Source organism: Lynx canadensis, chromosome E1 (assembly GCF_007474595.2).
Source record: "Lynx canadensis isolate LIC74 chromosome E1, mLynCan4.pri.v2, whole genome shotgun sequence".
Lineage (NCBI taxonomy): Eukaryota > Metazoa > Chordata > Mammalia > Carnivora > Felidae > Lynx > Lynx canadensis.
The window spans coordinates 55385286-55406289 of record NC_044316.2 but is presented as its reverse complement, the minus strand read 5'-3'; the positions used below and the strand labels follow the sequence as shown (position 1 = coordinate 55406289).

At 45.6% G+C, this 21004-nt stretch overlaps 1 protein-coding gene across 3 annotated transcripts in view; it reads left to right on the top strand.

Moving 5' to 3' along the window:
- Positions 1–21004, top strand: part of RNF157 (ring finger protein 157) — an 82921-nt gene that overhangs the window by 23625 nt on the left and 38292 nt on the right. For all 3 annotated transcript variants that reach the window (XM_030296722.1, XM_030296723.1, XM_030296724.1), the window contains exon 2: positions 122–240. In XM_030296722.1, coding sequence (XP_030152582.1) covers positions 122–240 — 119 coding nt within the window. The remainder of the gene's footprint in view (positions 1–121; positions 241–21004) is intronic.

Genomic DNA, 21004 nt, shown 5'->3' with positions numbered 1-21004 from the left:
AACAGTTATTAACTGTTGCACTGATTATTTGTTGGAAGGATTAACGTTTTTTCGAGTCAGTTTTTTTACCTGGTTTAGTTTGACTGGTTTCTGTTTGATGTCTCTGTGTCTCCCTGTCTAGGAAGCTATTTTGCCAGCCACTTCATTATGGGAGGAGAGAAGTTTGACTCCACGCACCCCGAAGGTTACCTATTTGGAGAGAACAGTGATCTGAACTTTCTGGGGAACAGACCAGTAGCGGTATGGTTATGACCTGTTTATTTCCGCGTGGGGCTTCAGTGGCCAATACAAACAGTCTTATAAAAATAAGTTTGTAATCATTGGTTCGGAGGTGTCTGTAGCTCGGTGTGAGTTGAGAGGGTCCCTGGGAGCCAGGCCACAGCCCCTTGGCTGGCGTTGGGTCTCCAGTCACTAGAGGCTGACCCCTGGAAAGACTGTGGGAGTCTGCCTAAGGGGGAGGACATCTCACAGGTTCCCGATGTCTGGATGTCCGAAAGATTCCTGTCTCTGCTAAATGCCACCTCTTTTTCTCTTCTTCATAGCACTTAATACCATATCAGTTTGTATTTCTCTGTCTCGCCCTCTGTTTTTTATCTGCCCTTCCTTGTAGGACGTAAATTTCACTGTGTCTCCCTCTCTCTGCCCCTAACCCACTCGCATACTGTCTCTGTCTCTCTCTCAAAAATAAATAAACATTAAAAAAAAAATTAAAAGGGGGGGGTTGGCGCCTGGGTGGCTCAGTCGGTTGAGCGTCCGACTTCGGCTCAGGTCATGATCTCACAGCTCGTGAGTTCGAGCCCCACGTCGGGCTCTGGGCTGACAGCTCGGAGCCTGGAGCTGCTTCGGACTCTGTGTCTCCCTCTTTCTCTCTGCCCCTAACCCACTTGCCTTCTGTCTCTGTCTCTCTCAAAAATAAATAAACATTAAAAAAAAAAAATTTAGAATGTATATTTCACAGGTCAGGACTCTTTTTACTGTTGCGTCCTAGCACCTAGAACAAAGCCTGATACATACCGACAAGCCCTTAAAGAGCTGTTGAATGAATGACTGAAAAGGTTTCCCTTCATATCTGAATTGATACTAGGCTATGTCTCTGTTCATTCAGCGCATGCCATAAACGTATGTAGCATCCTCTCCACACCCAGCCCGAGGCTTTGGAAGAATAGCCTGCCATATGGCTAGTGAGTGGCTAAGGAAGGTCCTAGAGACTTTTCAGACGTTATTCCTAATCTTCGTAAGACCCACCTGACAGAGATTTATTGTTATTAATTTCTAAGTAAGCTCTATACCTAATATGTGAGGCTTGAACTCATGATCTCAAGATCAAGAGTTGATGCTCTGCTGACTGATCCAGCTAGGGGCACCAGAAGATTTATTATTAATCCTATTAAAATTTTTTTTTAATGTTTATTTATTTTTGAGAGAGACCAAGAGAGACAGCGCAAGTTGGGGAGGGCAGAGAGAGAGGGAGACACAGACTCTGAAGCAGGCTCCAGGCTCAGAGCTGTCAGCACAGAGCCCGAAGCGGGGGCTCAAACTCCTGGACCATGAGATCGTGACCTGAGAAGTCGGACGCTTTACCGACTGAGCCACCCAGGTGTCCCAATTATTAATCCCGTTTCATAAGCAAGAGAACTGAGGTTCTAAGAAATGACCAATGATAAGTGCATGCTCTGTTCCAGGCACTGTTCTAAGTGTTTATTTACATAAAGTTTTCCCAAACTCCAATAACTAGGTCTGCCTGGCCACAGGTCGATGACCTTTCCACTGCTTCTCATTGCTTCAAAAAGCCCTGCCTTCCTCCAGAAACTCCTGGGTCAGTGGGGCAGATGAAACACAGGAACAGGAGATGCGTAAATAGCTGGAGAGGTCCGAAGTGATTGGATACTGTGGGGCTTGCGAGCAGGAGAGGAGAACGGCAGGCCTGACCCCCTCATGCTCGTGTTGAGAAGAGGCGGACGGTGTTGAGCGAGCCTTTGGAGAGGCCTAGGCTTTTACCAGACGGGTGGGGAAGGGGCTTTCCAGGAGCGGGTGCAGAGCACAGGCCCGAATGTTTTCCCGTTGTTGTCAAATCAGCAGACCTTTACCCAGCGACTGCTGTGTGCCAGGTACTGTGATGGGCGCTGGGGACACCAAGCCGAAATGAGCATGGTCTGTTTCTCCCGGGAACAAATAAGGAAGTCAGGCTGGCAGGAGTAGACATTTCCTGATGGTGAGACACGATTGGAAAGGTAGGTGGGGGCTGCATTACCCCTAAGGCTTTTGACTCTTACCTGTAGGCTATGGGGAATATTGAAGACTTTTAGGTAGATAAGTGACCTGGAGAATTTTTTTTTTTTTTCCTTTAGGGAGATTCATCCAGTGACTATCTCCCATCTTGAGCTTTAATTAAAAAAACATATTTTGATGATGGGTTTTCACTGGTTTCTCCCTTTCTATCTGGAGTGACCCCCTCCCCTAATTCACAGACCAGGAGTGCTTTCAAAATACCACATCCTTCTTGCTTCGTATTCGGTCATGCCAGCTCATGCTCACCAAATGTCCGCTCTCTGATTTTGTTACTGGTGCCTTAGCAATTAGAGTAGAAGAATCTTTGGTGTTTTGTTTTATTTTGTTTTGTTTTGTTTTGTTTTGTTTTGACAGAGACAGGTAAGAATTGTGCCTCCCTCCCTGGGAGTCAATTCATGCTTGAAAAATGGCCCTTTCTTTTTACGTCAATTACTTCCTTTCTTTTCCTCTTTCTTCTTGTGTGAGAATAGTTTATTATTTTTTTTTAATTTTGACCTTTTCAGACCATAAAGATTTTTTTTTAATGTTTTTATTTATTTTTGAGATAGACAGAATGCGAGTGGAGGAGGGGCAGAGAGAGAGGGAGACACAGAATCTGAAGCAGGCTCCAGGCTCTGAGCTGTTGACACAGAGCCCGACGTGGGGCTCAAACTCACAAACCGTGAGATCATGACCTGAGCTGAAGTCGGACGCTTAACCGACTGAGCCACCCAGGCGCCCCATAAAGATTATTTTAAAACAAATAAATACTTCTTTTGGTTCCTACTGAGGTTTCTTCTGGCTGGCAGACTCCTGGTTCAGCTGCCCTGTTTATGCTTCTCTGTGAGCCTGTGAAGGACTGAGGTCTTCCCGAAGCCCTAAAGAGCAGCCCTGACCTGAAGTTTGAGGCTTTTTCTAAAGGAGTATTGACATTTTGGTTGTTGTTTCTATGTAGTCATCATTAAATATGCTTAATGTTGTAAGAGCAGATGTTTTCAGGAGATATCATCATTTCAGGTTAATAAAGCAAATTGGAGTAACTTCAGATATATATAGAAATAATGTATACAGGGGGCGCCTGTGGGCCTCAATGGTTTAAGCATCGGACTTCGGCTCAGGTCATGATCTCACGGTTCATGAATTTGAGCCCCGCTTTGGGCTCTGTGCTGAAAGCTTAGAGCCTGGAGCCTGCTTTGGATTCTGTGTCTCCCTCTCTCTCTGCCCCTCCCTGGCTCACACTCTCTCTGTCTCAAAAATAATAAAAATAAAACATTAATAAAAAAATTAAAAAAAAAAGAAGGTATACAGAACAAACGTGGCACATTTCCTTTTCTTTCCCCACACGTTATTTCATAATGATCATGGCTAACATTCATTGAACACTTACTATTTGTCAGGCCTGGTTGCTCTAAGCTCTTCATACATGTTATGTCATTTTGTCCTCACACCCTGGTGAGGAAGGTCCTTATTTGACAGATGAGGAACATGGATGCAAAGAATTTAAACAAGGATCACTAAGCCTGTACGTGGTTGAATTGGGATTTGAACCTAGCCGTCCAGCCCCAGAGCCTGAAGCACTCCGGTTTCTGCTATTCAGAGCATGTGTGCTCAGGAACTCTGTGCATATCCTGTCTGTGAGTCTGTCCTAGCAGATCATCAAGTGTAATTTGTGAGATGCAGACAGAGATCTAAAAGTAGACCGAGTGGCAGGGACATGCTCTCTCTGAGTGTCCCTTGAGAGAGCTGCTGTTTGGTGTATATTCCATCTGCTGGTCTGACCTCTGTGTTTTGTCGTTACTGCACACCATACCTGTTTGGGGGACGGCCCAGAGATTGAACATGGACTTGTAGCTTGAGTTCTGAGGACTTGACTTCTACTCTCTAGCAACATGTCCCCCAGGGTCAGTATGTGGGCATCCGGTTGCGGAGGAAAGGGAACAACCTTTTATTTAAAAAAATTTTTTTTTGTAACATTTATTTATTTTTGAGATAGAGAGAGACAGAGCATGAGCAGAGGAGGGTCAGAGAGAGAGGGAGACACAGAATCTGAAACAGGTTCCAGGCTCTGAGCTGTCAGCCCAGAGCCTGATGTGGGGCTCGAACTCACGGACTGCGAGGTCATGACCGGAGCCGAAGTCGGACGCCCAACCGACTGAGCCACCCAGGCACCCCGGGAACAACCTTTTAAAGCCACCGAGCAGCTCCTCCTTCGAGGGAGAATGAAGATAAGGAGTGGAAGATGTTGAAATAAATTGTTACATAAAATATAAGTGCCATAGACTTCCTGGCTTGTGGGACTTGTGGTATTTCCTGTCATTTCTGAATGGTCAAACTAAAAAGAATACTGCTTGCAAACGCATCACTCAGCCTGTAGTTTTTACTGGAGCCCTGCCGATCTCCCACTTGGGATAATCCGTCAACGTCAAATTTAGTATCAAGTCCCAGGGGTCAGATTTAATGAACTAGAGCGTGCATAGACATGGATGGTTGAAGAGAGGCTGGAGTCAAGATTTCAGGTTTTGTTTACATCTTAACCACTAGACTCTTTGCAACCTTGGCAAATCTATCACTGAGGCTCTCAGATTACCCAGTGGTAAAGGGGGATAGTTCTGACTTTATGGGAATGTGATGCTTGAAGAATGTCTGGGGATTGCTGGGTAAAAAGAAGCCAGGGTAAAAACAATGTTGGCTGTACTGCTACCCTTTCAGGTTGGTTATTTCTGCAGCTACCGATAGTTTTGCGTGGAGAGAATAGTCACTGGTTTTTAAGTAATTGTCTTAAGCGGTCAACAGGGCTTCTGATGGTCTTTCTGTTCTGGTCCCCATATATAGAGGAGCTGAGATCCCTGTGTTTGTACATCACCGTTGTAAAATGTTAAATAAAGACCATCCTTGGCCTTCCTACGGGGTGGAAGAGCTGGTGCTGATTTTTTGCTCCTTTACTGAGCGAGGGCTTCTTTTGTTGAGGCAGATTACTGCTAAAACTCTAAGTTATTTAGAGGCGTGGTGACCTCAGGATTGTCCAAGAATCAAGTGATACCTCGACCCTACCTGAGTTCAGATCTATCATCTCACCTTAGAGGAAAGCAGCTGAGTTCCAGTCCGGCCTCTGATGCGCCATCTCGCGTGTTGTGTCACCAGACCCCCTTGACACGGGTTCTGTGTCCTGCTCCCTGCAGCCAGGGCTGCACAGCTGGCCGTAGGAATCAAGGTAGGCACAGGTGGGTCTTTCTTCCCCCCCAACAGAGATACACCTAAAAGCTGTACTTGCATCAAGTCTCTGTAAATTCAGCCCTTTTATCCACAGGTGTGCAGGGAGAGCGAGCTATTTAACACAACTTGGCAATGTATCCATTTACAAAGTAGAGTTTGGGCCATCCAGAGCGTTGTGTCCGTCACGGTCATTCATTTGTTCAGTAAATATCTGTGGGTCATATACTGCGCTAGCAGCTGGGAGTGCAAAGATGAAGAAGGCTTGCCCCTGCCCCGAGGAGCTCGCGGTATGATGGGGTAGACAGGTTGCTCCCGACTGTGATGTGTTCCGGTAAGTCCTGTGTGACTGTGTGAGAGACAGGGCCAGAGTGCTCTGGGAACAGAGGGGAGTGAGGATGATTTCCACCCAGGGCGCTGGCTCTGAGAGACGACTCCTTGAACCGGGTGGGATGAGCAGGATTTCCCTAGTGGGTGTCGGGAAGGTCACTAAGGCAGAATTAACAAGCAACGTGAGGAAGCGACTAAGATTGGGTTTCCAGAAGGGTGAGCAGGCTGTAAGGATTGGGTCATGAGGTATGTTGGTGGGAGGTGAGGCTGGAAAGACAGACTGGGCCCATGTTGGAAGGGCGATGAGGGTCGTATTGAGAAGTTTATGCCTTTCTTTCTAAGGCAGTAAAGAAGGTCATAGTCATGAGTTGCTTTGCCACTGAGTAGCTTCTTGGTGTTGGTTAACATATTAGCCATCAGTGAGCCTCAGTTTCCCCATCTATAAAAATACCTATCTTGCAGATATATTTTAAGTTTTCCAGAAATGACAGCTATTATGATTTGATTTGCCTTTCAGAAAGTTAATTCTTTTTCATTGTTGAGAGACAGAGAGAAAGCATGCGTGTGTATGAGCTGGGGAGGGGCAGGAGGAGAGGGAGAGAGAGAGTCTTAAGCAGGCTCCCGACTTGGGGCTCAATCTCATAACTGACATCATGACTGGAGCCGAAATCAAGAGTCGGATGCTTAACTGACTGAGCCACCCAAGTACCCCCAGAAAGTTAATTTTTTTGTTAATGTTTATTTATTTGGGGGGAGGGGCAGAGAGAACACAGAATCCAAAGCAGGCGCCAGGCTCTTAGCTGTGAGCACAGAGCCTGATGCGGAGCTCGAACTCATGGACCTTGAGATCAAGACCTGAGCTGAAGTCAGACACTTAACCGACTGGGCCACCCAGGCACCCTACTGTTACTGAATTTCTTTACATTTTTAAAAATGTTTATTTAATTTTGAAGGAAAGAAAGAGTGTGAGCAGGGGAGGGGCAGAGAGAGGGGAGACACAGAATCCGAAGCAGGCTCCAAGGCTCCGAGCTGTCAGCACAGAGCCTGATGCGGGGCTCGAACCCATGAACCCTGAGATCATGACCTGAGTCGAAGTTGGACGCTTACCTGACTGAGCACCCAGGTGCCCCCAGAAAATTAATTCTTTAAATCATCTCACGGTGTAGAGAGTGAATTGGAAAGACAAGAGATAAGGAGCCAGTTAGGTCGTGGTTTGTTTTAGATAGGAAGGAAGATACACGGTGCCTGAACTAGAACAGTGGCGTTAACGGTAAAGATGGTTCAGACTACAGGACGGTGGGCAGTCTGAACCGAAGGCAGGGCGTAGTTAAGGACACAAGAAACAGCCTCTGTGGGACAGCTAGCACTTCAACTGCATACCATGTGTGGGTTTTATCTGCAGTTTTACCGCTTTTTAAATTTTTTTAAATGTTTATTTATTTTTGAGACAGAGTATGGGTGGGGGAGGGGCAGAGACAGAGGGAGACAGAATCTGAAACAAGATCCAGGCTCTGAGCTGTCAGCACAGAGCCCGACATGGGGCTCAAACCCATGAACCGTGAGATCATGACCTGAGCCGAAGTTGGAGGCTCAACTGACTGAGCCACCCAGGAGCCCCTGCAGTTTTACTCTTTTTAAAAAATATTTCGGGGCGCCTGGGTGGCTCAGTCGGTTGAGCGTTCGACTTTGGCTCAGGTCACGATCTTGCGGTCCGTGAGTTCGAGCCCCGCGTCGGGCTCTGGGCTGATGGCTCAGAGCCTGGAGCCTGCTTCCGATTCTGTGTCTCCCTCTCTCTCTGCCCCTCCCCCGTTCATGCTCTGTCTCTCTCTGTCTCAAAAATAAATAAACATTTAAAAAAATTTCTTTATTTATTTTGTTGGGGTGGGGGGGGAGCCCACGTAAGTGGGAGAAGGGCAGAGAGAGAGTCCCAAGCAGGTTCATGCTCAGTGCAGAGCCCCACTTGGGGCTTGATCTTAAAACTGCAAGATCGTGACCTGAGCCGGAATCAAGAGTCAGACCACCCAGGCGCCCCCTATCTGCAGTTTCGTTTGTGCCCTGGCCCCAGTGTAATCAGACAGGTGGGTCACAATACAGGTACCCTGGCATGCGTTGCCTTAGAGCCTGGATTGGTCTACCCAGGCTACTAAAACAAAATACCATAAATTAGGGGGCTAAACAACAGGTATCCATCACTCAAGGTTCTGGAGGCAAGAAGGCCGAGATCAAGGTGCTGGCAGATTTCATTCTGGTGAGGGTTTCTTGCAAGTGACTGTCTTCGTGCTCTGTCCCCACATGGCAGAAAGAAAGTGCTCTCTCTCTTCCCTCCTTATAAGGGCACTAATCCCATCTTGAGAGCCCACCGTTATGACCTCACCTAACCCTAATCACCTCCCAAAAGCCTCCCCTCCAAATATAGTCACATTGAGGGTTAGGGCTTTAACATAAGAATTTTGATATGAGAGTCCATGACAGGAACGTGCCTCTTTTCTGTGTGTATGTGGGTGTGTGTTGTAGATTGAGTTACTTGCCTTTTGCATGCTCTTGTCTTTCCTTCCTCCTTCCCTTATAAATTGTACTACAGCTGTCTTTGGCATTTAGTTTGGCCATATTTATTACATTTCTAGTTCTGCATACCCTTTAGCCAACCTGTTTCATTTCTCTGAATCTCTGAGTAAAGGAGAAACTTACTCCTCTTCTCTCAATATTCTGCCACAATGCTAACTCGTTTTTGACACCAGATATGTGGGCTTCGCACACATCAGGCAGGAATTGTTAAGGAAATTATAGTGTGTCTACACTAAGAACTGGTATTCAACCAAAAATAAAGTAGATTTGTACCCCACTGAGATAAAAATACGTCTATGACCACATGGTGTGCTGAAAAAAGCAAGTTGTTATGTATCCTATAGAATCCAGTTTCATTTCTGATAAATATAACAGTGCATAACAATATATGTGTATTTGTATGCTTTTTTGTGTATTTATATTTGTAGGTGCATAAAATACATAAGAGAATAATGCATTTTACCCGTTACAGTGGTAACTCTCGGGCTACATCAGTGAGGGGAGGTACATACTCCTGACTTTGTATTTTTCTGTGTGAATATATATTTGAATTTGAATTTTTTTTAAAATCAGAAGCATTTAATTTTTTTTGTAAAAATAGCAAAAGGGCTTCCTCTCTCTCTGCTTCTCCCCTGCTCACTCTCTCTCAAAAATAAATAAACATTAAAAAAAAACGGGGGGTGGCGCCTGGGTGGCTTAGTCGGTTAAGCATCCGACTTAGGCTCAGGTCGTGATCCCACGGTTCGTAGGGTTCGAGCCCCGCGTCGGGCTCTGTGCTGACAGCTCAGAGCCTCAAGCCTGCTTCGGAGTCTGTGTCTCCCTCTCTGCTTCTCCCTTGCTCACTCTCTGTCTCTCAAAAATAAATAAACATTAAAAAAAAAAACAGGAAAAGGGCCCACTGCTGAGCAGGAAAGGAGACAGTTCTAGGAAAATACATAGAATGGGAAAATTAAGGAAATTAATAAAATAATGGTTTAATTGTTTAGTGAACTACAGAAAGGGTGTGGCTTGCCGAGTGGGGTTGGGGGCTTGTGGAGAATAGTAACAAGATCAGAATAAGCATGAAGAGGAATATGGAATCAGGTGGCTTCATCCTCTTGGTGCCAGTGTGCAATGATTCACTGTTAGAACCATTTGATTCATGATGGATACAGCCTAGTTTTTAATAATCTGAGAGTAAAAGAAAATCCAGACTATGAAACGCCTAAACTGGAGAATGAATAATCCTGTTTTTTAAATACGGTTTAGGGCTTTATACAGTATTACTTAAGTATTTTATTTATTGATGTATTGATGTATTGATGTATTTATTTATTTATTTGCTTATTTGTTTATTTTTAATGTTTATTTATTTCTGCAACAGAGAGAGACAGAGCATGAGTGGGGGTGGGGCAGAGAGAGGGAGACACAGAATCCGAAGCAGGCACCAGGCTCGGAGCTGTCAGCACAGAGCCTGACATGGGGCTTGAACTCACAAACCGTGAGATCATGACCTGAGCCGAAGTCGGTCTCTCAACTGACTGAGCCACCCAGGCACCCCTTACTTAAGTATTTAAAAAAATAGCTTCCTTATTAATATTCCTGCTTCCTTATTAATTCCCTGTTCCTAGTTTCCTCCCAGAGGTGACCATACTGCTCAGTTCAATAAGTGAGCTTTAATAGTTTTTTAAAAAATTGTGACAAAATACACATAACATAAAGCATAGCATGTTAATTATTTGAAGCCTACAGTTCAGCGGTAAACTTGTTGTGCAACCGATCTCCAGAACACTTTCCATCTTGTAAAACTGAAACTTTGTACCCACTGAACGCTAACACCCCATTCTCCCCAACCCCCAGCCCCTGGCGTCCACTCTTCACTTTCTGTCTCTGAATCTGACTAGCTACCTCATATAAGTAGAATCTTACAGTATTTGTCCTTTTGTGTCTGGCTTTAGCATGATGTCTGCAAGGTTCATCCATGTTGTAGCAGGTGTCAGAATTTCCTTCTTTTTAAAAATTTTTTAATGTTTATTTTTTGAGAGAGAGAGAGAGAGAGAGAGAGAGAGAGAGAGAGAGAGAGATTGAGAGAGATTGAGATTGTGAGCAGGGGAGGGGCAGAGAGGGAGGGAGACACAGAATCTGAAGCAGACTCCAGGCTCTGAGCTGCCGGCACAGAGCCCGAAGCAGGGCTCGAACTCACAAGCAGTGAGAACGTGACCCAAGCTGAAGTCGGATGCTTAACCGACTGAGTCAACCCAGATGGACAAAGCTTATTTCTTTTTGAGAGAGAGCTTGTGAGCAGGGTAGAGGCAGAAAGAGAAGGGGGGGAGAGAGAGAGAATCCCAAGCAAGCTCCATGCTGACAGCAACGAGCCCGATGCGGGGCTCATACTCATGAACTGCGAGACCACGACCTGAGCTGAAGTCAGACACTCAACCCACTGAGCCACCCAGGTACCCCTTACTTTCTTTTTTTTTTAAGAAAACAACTCCTTTTAATTTATTTCCTATGAGTTTTCTTCTCGCTTTTTTATTGTGACTTGTGAAATATTCATAACTATGTAAACCATATGCCTACAGTTTAAAGAAACCGTAAACAGACGCCCTTGTACCCACCACCCGGATCAAAAAGTGGAATGTTGCCGGCACCACCTCCCCGTGCCTAACCCTGATTGCATCTGTATTACTTTGTTAAATAACAGCTTTGTGCAGATAAATGATAAGTATCTTGGGGAAGATAGTTTGCAACTACTGCCTGGATTTTTTTTTTTTTTTAATGCAAAAAAACATCAACTACGTTTGCTCCTTCCTTTAGCTACATTTTCTGCATTGGCCAAGGTTAGTGAAACAGTATGTTCCATGTTAGACGTACTGCCTTGCTTTGAGATGGAAGACAGGGATCGTGGTTTTATCTGTCTGGTGTGCGGACTACAGGGTATAGTAATATGAAGAGAAGCTATAGAAGGCAGTTGTAGCGTAACCTGAGATTATGAGAGAAAGGAGAGAAATTCTCTGGAGAAGAAACTTTGCTGGAGATGAATGAGGAACAGTAGTTTTTAGTAGCTGTTGACTGCTAGTGGGTTACCTTCTCTATATTCAAGGGGCTCCTGGGTGGCTCAGTTAAGCATCCTACTCTTGATTTTGGCTCAGATGAATGATCTCATGGTTGGTGAGTTCGAGCCCCAAGAGAACTGTTAGGAGTTCTCTCTCTCTGCCCCTTTCCTGCTGTCTCTCACGTGCTTTCTCTCTCTCTCTCTTTCTCAAAATAAATAAGTAAAGCTTAAAAAAAAGCTTTACTTTTTAAGTAAAGCTTAAAAAAAAAAGTATTTCAAAATCAGGTTGGATTATAAATGGAAGAGAATATAAAAGGGAGAAGTAGAGAAGGAAGAGGAAGAAATAGTTTCTCTTCTGTTCTTGCCTTAATTTGGCGTCTGTACTGGTTGAGAATACAGTTTTCTTTACTAATCATTACACCATGCCGTTGATCTTTTTCTCCCCTCCCCGTGACACAAATCGTTGATTGACTGACTCAATCATTCCTTCCTTCGTTTAACATTTTATTGAACACTTGTGACATTCCAGACTAATGTTGAACACGAGAGACACAAAGGCAGAGCAAATGCAGTCCCTGCCCTGAGGAACTTATCCACGAGCCAGGAAACCTGAACGTGTCGGAGGAGGGGCTGATGAGCAAAGGCAGAAAAGCATCTAAAGAAGGGAAGGTGGTTTGTGTGTTCCAGATGATTCCATCTAACTGAAGTGTAGCATCCAGAGCCAGGCCTAGACGGAGGGACCTCGTATGCTTTTCTGCAGGCTTCGGACTTTTCTCTGGTAGCCATGGGGAACCTCTAATGGGTTTTATGGGTTAAAAAAAATTTTCTTTTTTTTTTGGAGAGAGAGTATGAGTGGGAGAAAGGGGCAGAAGGAGAGAGAGAGAAACCTTAAGCAGCCTCCACATTCAGCATGAGCCCAATTTGGGGCTCAATCCCACAACCCCTGGGGTCATGACCTGAACCGAAATCAAGAGTGGGGATGCTCAACCAACTGAGCCACCCAGGTGTCCCAACTAATGGGTTTTAAACTGGGTGTCATATAATACACATTTTGAAAGATCACTCAGATGACAGTGTAGAAGATGACTTAGGGGGTTGTGGGGACAGGTAAAGGAGAGCCAGTTGTCCAAATGAGATTTGATGGAGGTCTCGTCTCGGGTTGCAGGGCCAAGGAAGAGGAAGGCCCTGATACGTGAGGCAGGATTCACATTGGCAACCAGTGTAAGCGGCAGCGTCTAGGCTTTGGTAACTGGACTCTTCTAGGCTCCCCCACAGGACATGGCCAGCTGGTGGGTTTTCCTGTGTGACAGACCCATCCTAGTGTACCTGCTCCTGCAAGGCTTTGATCTTTTCTTCCGGCGACTGCTGCACCAGTTCTGATATCATTTAGTATGGTCCGTTGCTTTTCTAAGCTCCCAAGAGGCCACCTTCCCCAGCACGTTAGACCCAGGGAGCTTGCCAAGGTGCTAATTCTGTGTCACGAGAGAATGTTCCCGTAACCAGTGGGCTGTCCCTCATCCAGCTTTATATTCCACACTCCTTGCCCCAGTGCCCTCGGACCACTCCCACGTATGCTTCTAGTCCTATCTGTGTCCGTGTTAGCCTGGGCCTGCACATCTTTGGCATAAAAATCCACGTGCCACCCCCCCCCCGCCCCACCCTTAGCAGGCCTAGCGGGCCCCAAGTGAATAATGCTGAGATTTGACCCTAATTATGGTCTATGGCCATGGGGGAAGACGGAAGATGGGCAGGTCCTTTGCAGGGCAAGCATTGTCTTGTAAGGAGCTTGTCTTGTGTGAGAGCACCGTGTCGCCTGTCTTCCAAGGAGAGGGAGTCGAGGGACTCTGGGGTTCATGGTTCTCCAGTGAGTATACATAGATATCCCCTTCTCAAGCCTTAGAGGCCACTCTTTCCCCATCAGAGCCCTGACTTTGCCTTCATAGACGTACCTGGGCTAAGAGCACAGCCTTCTTTTTGTCCTCCACTCCTTAAAGTTAGGTCCTGTGGCTGCAGGAAATGGCGGTCTTTAAAATTTGCCAAAGGAGGCTGACTGCCTGTCCTACCTGGCTTTAAATTGTTGACTGCTGTGTCCGAGACTTTTTCCCGTTTTGGTGAATGGATGGATCTTAATAATAGCCACCCACTTCTACAGTTTTATGGAAACAATTTCACTTGCACTTCCCGTAAGCCAGCCAGTGGTACACTTACCATAACACGCCAGGGACCGTGTCGGGGGATGGGTCCTCCTTGCCATCTGGCTGGTAGGTAACCTACCCCCAACTTGCACCCGCAGAGTCCACTTCCTTAGGCAGCTGCTGATACCAGGTTCTCTGGAAACAAACGTGAGACGGAGACCTTTGTGAAATCTGTTTATTGAAGGAAGGCTGTCCTGAGAACGGGGACAGCAGAAGCCAGATGGGGCAGGGGAGCAAAACTGAACAACGGTGGGGTCTTGGTAGACACTCGCTTCGGCCTGGTTCCTTGGGAAGCTTTGGAAGACAACTGGGGTCACAGCGTCGCCCTACCTTGAGGCAAGGGGCCTGGCCTTTCGTATGCCCTGCCCAGGTCTCGCTGGTTGCTGACTGCCCTGTGGTGGTCTGATGAAGGGGAAGTCCAGGGCACTTTCTTGGACCAGGAGGCTCTGGTTCCTGATTCCTGGCGAAGGAGCCGCAGTGGGCTGTCAGTGGCCGACATTCTCAGCAGCTGGAGAGTGGGAATGCCGGGAGGGAGTGGAGGCGGGTGTTAGAGCGTCACCGCACACCCCATTCCCACTTCAGCCCTTGGTTGTTTTTTTTTTCTCGCTTCTTAATTGAATAGCACATCTTGGAGATCATTCTGGATCTATTTACATGAGGCTGGCTTGTCCTTTTAAAATTATGCTTCTGGGGGCGTCCGGGTGGCTCAGTCGGTTGAGCGTCCGACTTCCGCTCAGGTCGTGATCTCACGGTTTGTGAGTTCGAGGCCCGCGTCGGGCTCTGTGCTGACAGCTCAGGGCCTGGAGCCTGTTTCAGTTTCTGTGTCTCCCTCTCTCTCTGTTCCTCCCCTGCTCACACACTGTCTCTCTCTCAAAAATAAAGATTAAAAAAAATTTTTTTAAATAAAAGTAAAAATTATGCTTCCTGAAATATAACGGATACACTGAAAGGTAACATCGTATGTACACCTGATTTTCACAAGCCCACACACCTCTATGACCAGCTTCCAGATCAAGAACTAGAACAGGGCCAGCCTCCCAGAAGCTGCCCTGATACCCCTTCCTATCACTACCTGTAACTCAGCCTGGCCACTATCCTCTCTTCTTTCCTGATTTGATCTTTATGTCAGTGGAACCGTGCATATGGCCCTTTTATGTCTGCTTCCTTTCACTCAATGTTTGTGAGATTTGCTCACCTCATCGCATGTAGCGATTATGCTTGTTGCATGTGTGTTTCCTGTGTGAGTACACCACAGTTTATCCACCCTACGGTTTACAGCATTCGGCCGTCTGTTCTGGGCTGTCGCGAATAGTGCCGTTGTGACCATCCCATCGTGTGTATTTTGTTGTGCACGTGGACCCACGTCTGTTCCGAGTATACCTGGGATGGGCATTGCCAGGGCACGGGAGGACGCTGTTGTGGATAACTGCTGAACCGTTCCCCAAAGCCGTTTTGACACCAATTTTATTCCGACCAGCATGGTTTAGAAATCTCCAGCACCTCGTATTTTCTCTTTCTCATTCTGGTGGGTGTGTAGAATTAATTTTGTTTTTCTTTTTTCTTTTAAATGTTTATTTATTTATTTTGAGAGAGAGAGAGAAAGCACAAATTGGTAGACAGTGGCGGGGGGAGGGGCTCAGAGGGGGCGGGGAGAGAGAATCCCAAGCAGCCTCCACGCTGTCAGCACGGAGCCCAGAGTGGGGCTTCATCTCATGAACTGAGAGATCATGTCTTGAGCTGAAATCAAGAGTTGGACACTTAACCAACTGAGCCACCCACGTGCCCCAAGAATTAATTTTCATTTTCCTGATGACTCGTGAGGACGGGCACCTTTATGTTTGTTTATTGGCCATTTGGATTCCTCCTTTGTGAAGTGTCCGTTCAAATCTTTTCCATTAGCTTATCTGATTTTTCTACGAGGTCATCTGCCTTTTCTTTCTTGGTAAGGAAATACTAAGAAAATAGGAGTCCTTTCTCAGATAGATATATGTAAATATATGTTTATATTTACAAAGTCTCTGCTTGCCTTTCATTCTCCCTTTCTTCTAATTTATGTATTTTAACTGAGATATAATTGACGTATGACATTGTGTAAGTTTAAGGTATGCAGTGTGTTGATCCGATATATTTTTATATTGCAGTATGATTGTAGCTTTAGCTAATATCTCTATCAGGTCACATAATTATTTCCTTTGTGTGCAAAGAACCCTAACCTCAACCCTAACCCAAGACCCGCCTAGGTCTTGAGCGCTTCCTGCAGAATTCAGTAAAACTTCAGTCTTTTGCAAGGCCCAAATAACTCAGTGTGAGGTCAAGCCAGATCTGACAGGAAGAATATTCTACTGAAACTCAAGCTTCTTAGCCTAGCAGAATTTTCTTACTCATCTATATCCAGTTCCAGCCACAGTAATTCACGTTTTCCTTTAACACCAGAAATTCATCTAAACCGGAAGGAAACCTAGTTGTGTCTAATGCTGTGCAGTCAGGGAAGAGGAAGCTGGGAGGTTTACACAGGGACAGTTTAAAATGAGGCCTTTGTTTTTGGACTTTAAAGAGCGGCTCCCCCTCCCACCAGGATGTGTCCTGCTCTCAGGAGACCATGTGTAGGCTTCTCAAGCTGCAGTGAATTTTCTTGCCCTTTGTAAGCCTCAGACCCTGGGTTCTCCCTCCTAGCATACGCAAGAGGGTCGTAAGGCAACTGAACACACAGCGTAGTGTGCGAGTTGGAAGAGGCCTTTGGCTATTTTATGTAAGTGTTGTAAAGAATATGTCTTGTCATTCTGGAAAGGGCAAAACTATAGGGATAGAAAACAGATCAGTGGTTGCCAGGGCCTGGGGGTGCAGGGAGGGGGTGCCCACAGAAGGGCATGAAGAAACATTTAGGGGTGGTGGAAATGTTCTGTATCTTGATTATGATGGTGGTTACACAACTGTATGTGTTTGTCAAAATTCATAGAACTGCATACTGAAAAGGGTGAATTTTACTTTTGATGTAAATCATATCTCAATAAGCCTGACTTTTTTTTTTTTTAACATTTATTTATTATTGAGAGACAAAGAGAGACAGAGCATGAGTGTGGGAGGGGTAGAGAGAGGGGGAGACACAGAATCCGAAGCAGGCTCCAGGCTCCCAGCTGTCAGCATGGAGCCCGATGAGGGGCTTGAACTCATAGACCGCGAGATCATGACCTGAGCTTAACTGACTCAGCCACCTTGGCGCCCCAATAAGCCTGACTTTAAAAAAGAATATATCTTGGAAGGGAGCAGGGGTTCATAGATATGCCAGCGTTCTCTCTCAGGCCTGGTCTCCACGTAGCTCAGGGAGCCCCTGTTTGTGGACAGGCGCAGATCCCAGTGTGGTGGTGGGAGGGGTGGGAGGTCAGCCTGGCTTTTGCACGGGCAGCCCTCAGTCACGGGCGGCCCTCGGTCACGGGCAGCCCTCGGTCACAGCCATTAATCCCAGCTCCCCAGCAACGGGTGCATGTGTCTCGCTGCAGGACAGAAGCTGTTCGTCCCAGACCTGTGCTTTGTTTTCTTCATTGGTTCATGACTGTTTGGGGTCATGCTGCAGAAGTCCTGTGTGTTAGGCCGCCAGGGCCACAGCAAGAGGAGAGCTTGCCTAACTCTCCTTTTACTTTAGCCAGTGTCTTCTTCCATTTCCGTCTAATCACAAGCTGAGAACCTCAAAGAGCCTACCAGTCACTGTGGTAGGAACTTCCGTACCTCCCTGGGAGTTTGCTCTTCCCAGGAGTTAGAATTCCAATAGAGTAAGTGGCACATTTAGAATAATTCTCCTGGGTCACAACAAAGTGAGATGCATCCTAACTGTATTTACTCCGAGTGCTTCGGGATTCACAGTTAAGAGAGGGAGATCGAGTTGCCGACGTTTCATTTGTACGTTCTTTTTTCTAAGCACAAGCGTACCTCGTTTTATTGTGCTTCTTTATTGCACTTGGCACATGTTGAGTTTTTTATAAATAAATTGAAGGTTTGTGGCAACACCGCGTCGAGCATATTCCAACAGCATTTGTTCACTTCATGTCTCTGTCACATTTTGGTAATTCTTACAATATTCCAAACTTTTCCATTATTATATTTGCCGCGGTGATCTGGGATAAGTGATTATGACTCACCGAAAGCTCAGAAGATGGTTAGCATTCTTTAGCAATAAAATACTTTTAAATTAAGGTATGTACATCATTTGTTTTTGTTTTTGTTACACGGAACGCTATTCCATGTTTAAGAGACTACAGCATAGTGTGAACATCATTTTTATATGCACTGGGAAACCAAAATATTCGTTTGACTTGCTTTATTGCAGCATTCTGGACCCGAACCCACAATCTCTCCGAAGTATGCCTGTGTCCACGATTGCATTACAGGTAGAATTCTTTAAAGAAGAGACAGTATTATCACTAACAGCGATCGCTAATGATCACCAGTATTTTCATAGCACTGTATCGTTTTTAAAACATTTCTTATTTGATTTTAATCGCCCTAGGAGATGGACAGGGCTGTAAATCCCATTTTACAGACGAGGAAACTGAGGCCGAGATGATAAATTACTCACCCGAGGTCTCACTTATCAATAAGTGCGAGAACCGAGGCACGAAACCGGGTCTTCCAGCTCCTGGTGTTGCCATCAGTTCATTAAATAATTTCATTTTCCTTCTCCAGTCTTGCACACAGTTCACTGGCAGGACCGGAGGGTCTTAACGCCTCATTAAACTTAATAAATGTTGCCCCACAAACCTGTATTAAAAAACACGTGGCAGTGCGCGTTGTCCAGTTATTTTGTGAACACTGTTTGTGCCAGCCTGCCACGTAGCCTGAGGGCAAATGTTCAGAATCCCGAGAGCCACCGTGGACACATGCTTTTCTGAAGATCTTACTCTTGTATTCGTTCTACAGATCCCTCCTCCTGTCTTGTCCGTGTTCTGGTCTAATCACTCTGGGCCATACAAAGACAACTCTAACATGGATTTCTCCCTCCAGTTTATAATCTCGCAGGAAGAGCAGACACCACACAGAGAGGACGTGATCGTGAATTGTACAGTTTCACAGAAGCCCTGAGAAAGGCGCTTTATGACATCAGTGTTGCGGACTTGGAAAGTGCCACTAAAGCGCTTGAACTTGTGGTTTGTTGTTTAATGCTGTTTCTTGACAAACCAGAGTGCTAAGAACTGCTGTGGTATTTGGCAGTGAAACTAAAGCCTCTGTGTTGGAGGAATTTCCTCGAAATTTCTTTGAAACCTACTGAAGCCAAGCGTACACACTCTCACCTCTGTTTCCTGTTGTCATCGTCCACCCCACCTTACGGGAAACTATGCTTCTTGTTGTTGCATTTCAAAGAAAAATTTGGTTAATTTTTTCAGCTTTTAAAGGGATGCATAGTGGCCTTATTTTGTCATGAAGCTGTTCCACAAATTCTATAAAAGTCAAAGGCTTCTGAGTCAAACAACAGTTGGTTACACGTACATACCAGCATCCCTAAGGAGCACGCTCTCTGCATTCTCTCAAGTGGCCTTACCAGGTCAATCACATAAAATAGCCCTGATTATTACAGAAGTCAATCAGACATAGGCTTTATCTATAGAAGGAACAGTGATAAGCAAGCTTTGCAGTAAAGGTTGCTCTAAGAATAGAATAGAATGTAGTTCCTAGCCATATATTCTACTCACTAAAATGTTAAATGCTATAAACACTAGAAGTGTATATCGTCAGCCTTAAAAATAAAAAATATTTATTTAATGTTTATTAATGTTTTTTAATGTTTATTTATTTTGGAGAGAGAAAAAGAGAGCACCAGCAGGGGAGGGGCAGAGAGAGAGGGAGACACAGAATCCGAAGCAGGCTCCGGGCTCCGAGCCGTCAGCACAGAACCTGGTGCGGGGCTTGAACTCACGAACCACGAGACCATGACCTGAGCCGAAGTTGGACACTCAACCGACTGAGTCACCCAGGCGCCCCCCAAAATAAATAATATTTTTTAAAAGAAAGAGAACACGCAGTGAGCCTAAGCATTTCTTAGAAGTAATGATAATAATACATACCTGTGGGCAGAGTTTACTGTCTATAAAACTATCTCACAGGTAATAGCTAAGCTATTGTCTCCTGACCCCTAACCACCCCAGAGGCTGGAAGTGTTTCTCCGTTCTCCGTTCTCATGTTTCTCCGTTACCCGCTGCTCCCTGCCAGGCTCTACCAACAAGGAGCGCTGGAAGGGCTGGAGGAAGAGAAGGGCCCACCTCAAAAGTCTAGTAGGGATTGCGTTGAATCTGCAGATTGCTTTGGGTAACGTGGACTTTTTGACGATATTAATTCTTCCAATCCATGAGCATGGAATATTTGTCTTTCAGTCTGTGTCATCTTTAATTTCTTTGTGTCAGCTATATCCAAAAAGAAGAAGCAGTCTGAGCCCAGCTTCACAGGGCCTCTGGGATCTGATAACCCCCACTCTCTCCTCTGTTCTCCCAGCCCTTAGGGGAGGTAGCTGCTTCCTGAGGTCACCCTCTGTCAGCTCAGGGTCCCTTTCTCGTGTTTTAGTTCTCCAGTGCCTGTTTAACCCGTGCCTTAGAATAGATTCTCTCTGTTAAAGTAACCAGTGTGGTTTCTGTTTTCCTAATCTGCCCTTGATGAATACAGCCTTTAATGTCACAAATTGTGAGGCATATTTTACTGGTGAGGGATGGAGACTTACTTAAGTAAAGTACAGTGATTTATCTGAAAGTACACAACCAGTAGTACACGAGCCAGGACCTGCACCTTCCACTTTGAGATCCTCTGCTTTCCATTTGTGTATGTATGTATGTATGTATGTATGTATGTATTTATTTTTGAGAGAGAGAGAGAGAGCGCGCGCACATGCGCACATGAGCGGAGGAGGGACTGAGAAAGAAGGGGACAGAGGATCCAAAGCAGGCTCTACACTGACAGCAGAGACCCTGATGTGGGGCTCAAACTCAAACCGTGAGATCATGACCTGAGCTGAAGGCAGACTGAGCCACCCAGGTGCCACCTGAACTTATTTAAAAAAAAAATAATTTTATCCTGGGGCGTCTGGGTGGCTTAGTCGGTTATGTGTCCGACTTTGGCTCAGGTCATAATCGTACGGTTCGTGAGTTCAAGCCCCGCACCGGGCTTGGTGCCGTCAGTGTGGAGCCTGCTTGGGATCCTCTGTCTCTTCCTCTCTCTGCCTGTCTCTCCCCCACTTGCTCTCTCAAAAATAAACATTTGTTTAAGAAATAATTTTATATTTACAGAAGAATTGTAAAGGTAGTGGAGAATTCCCATAATACCCTTCCTCCAGCTTCTGCTACCGTTAACCTCTTACACACCACGGTACATTTATCCCAACTAAAAATTAGCATAGGTACATTACTATTTTAAACTACAGACTTTA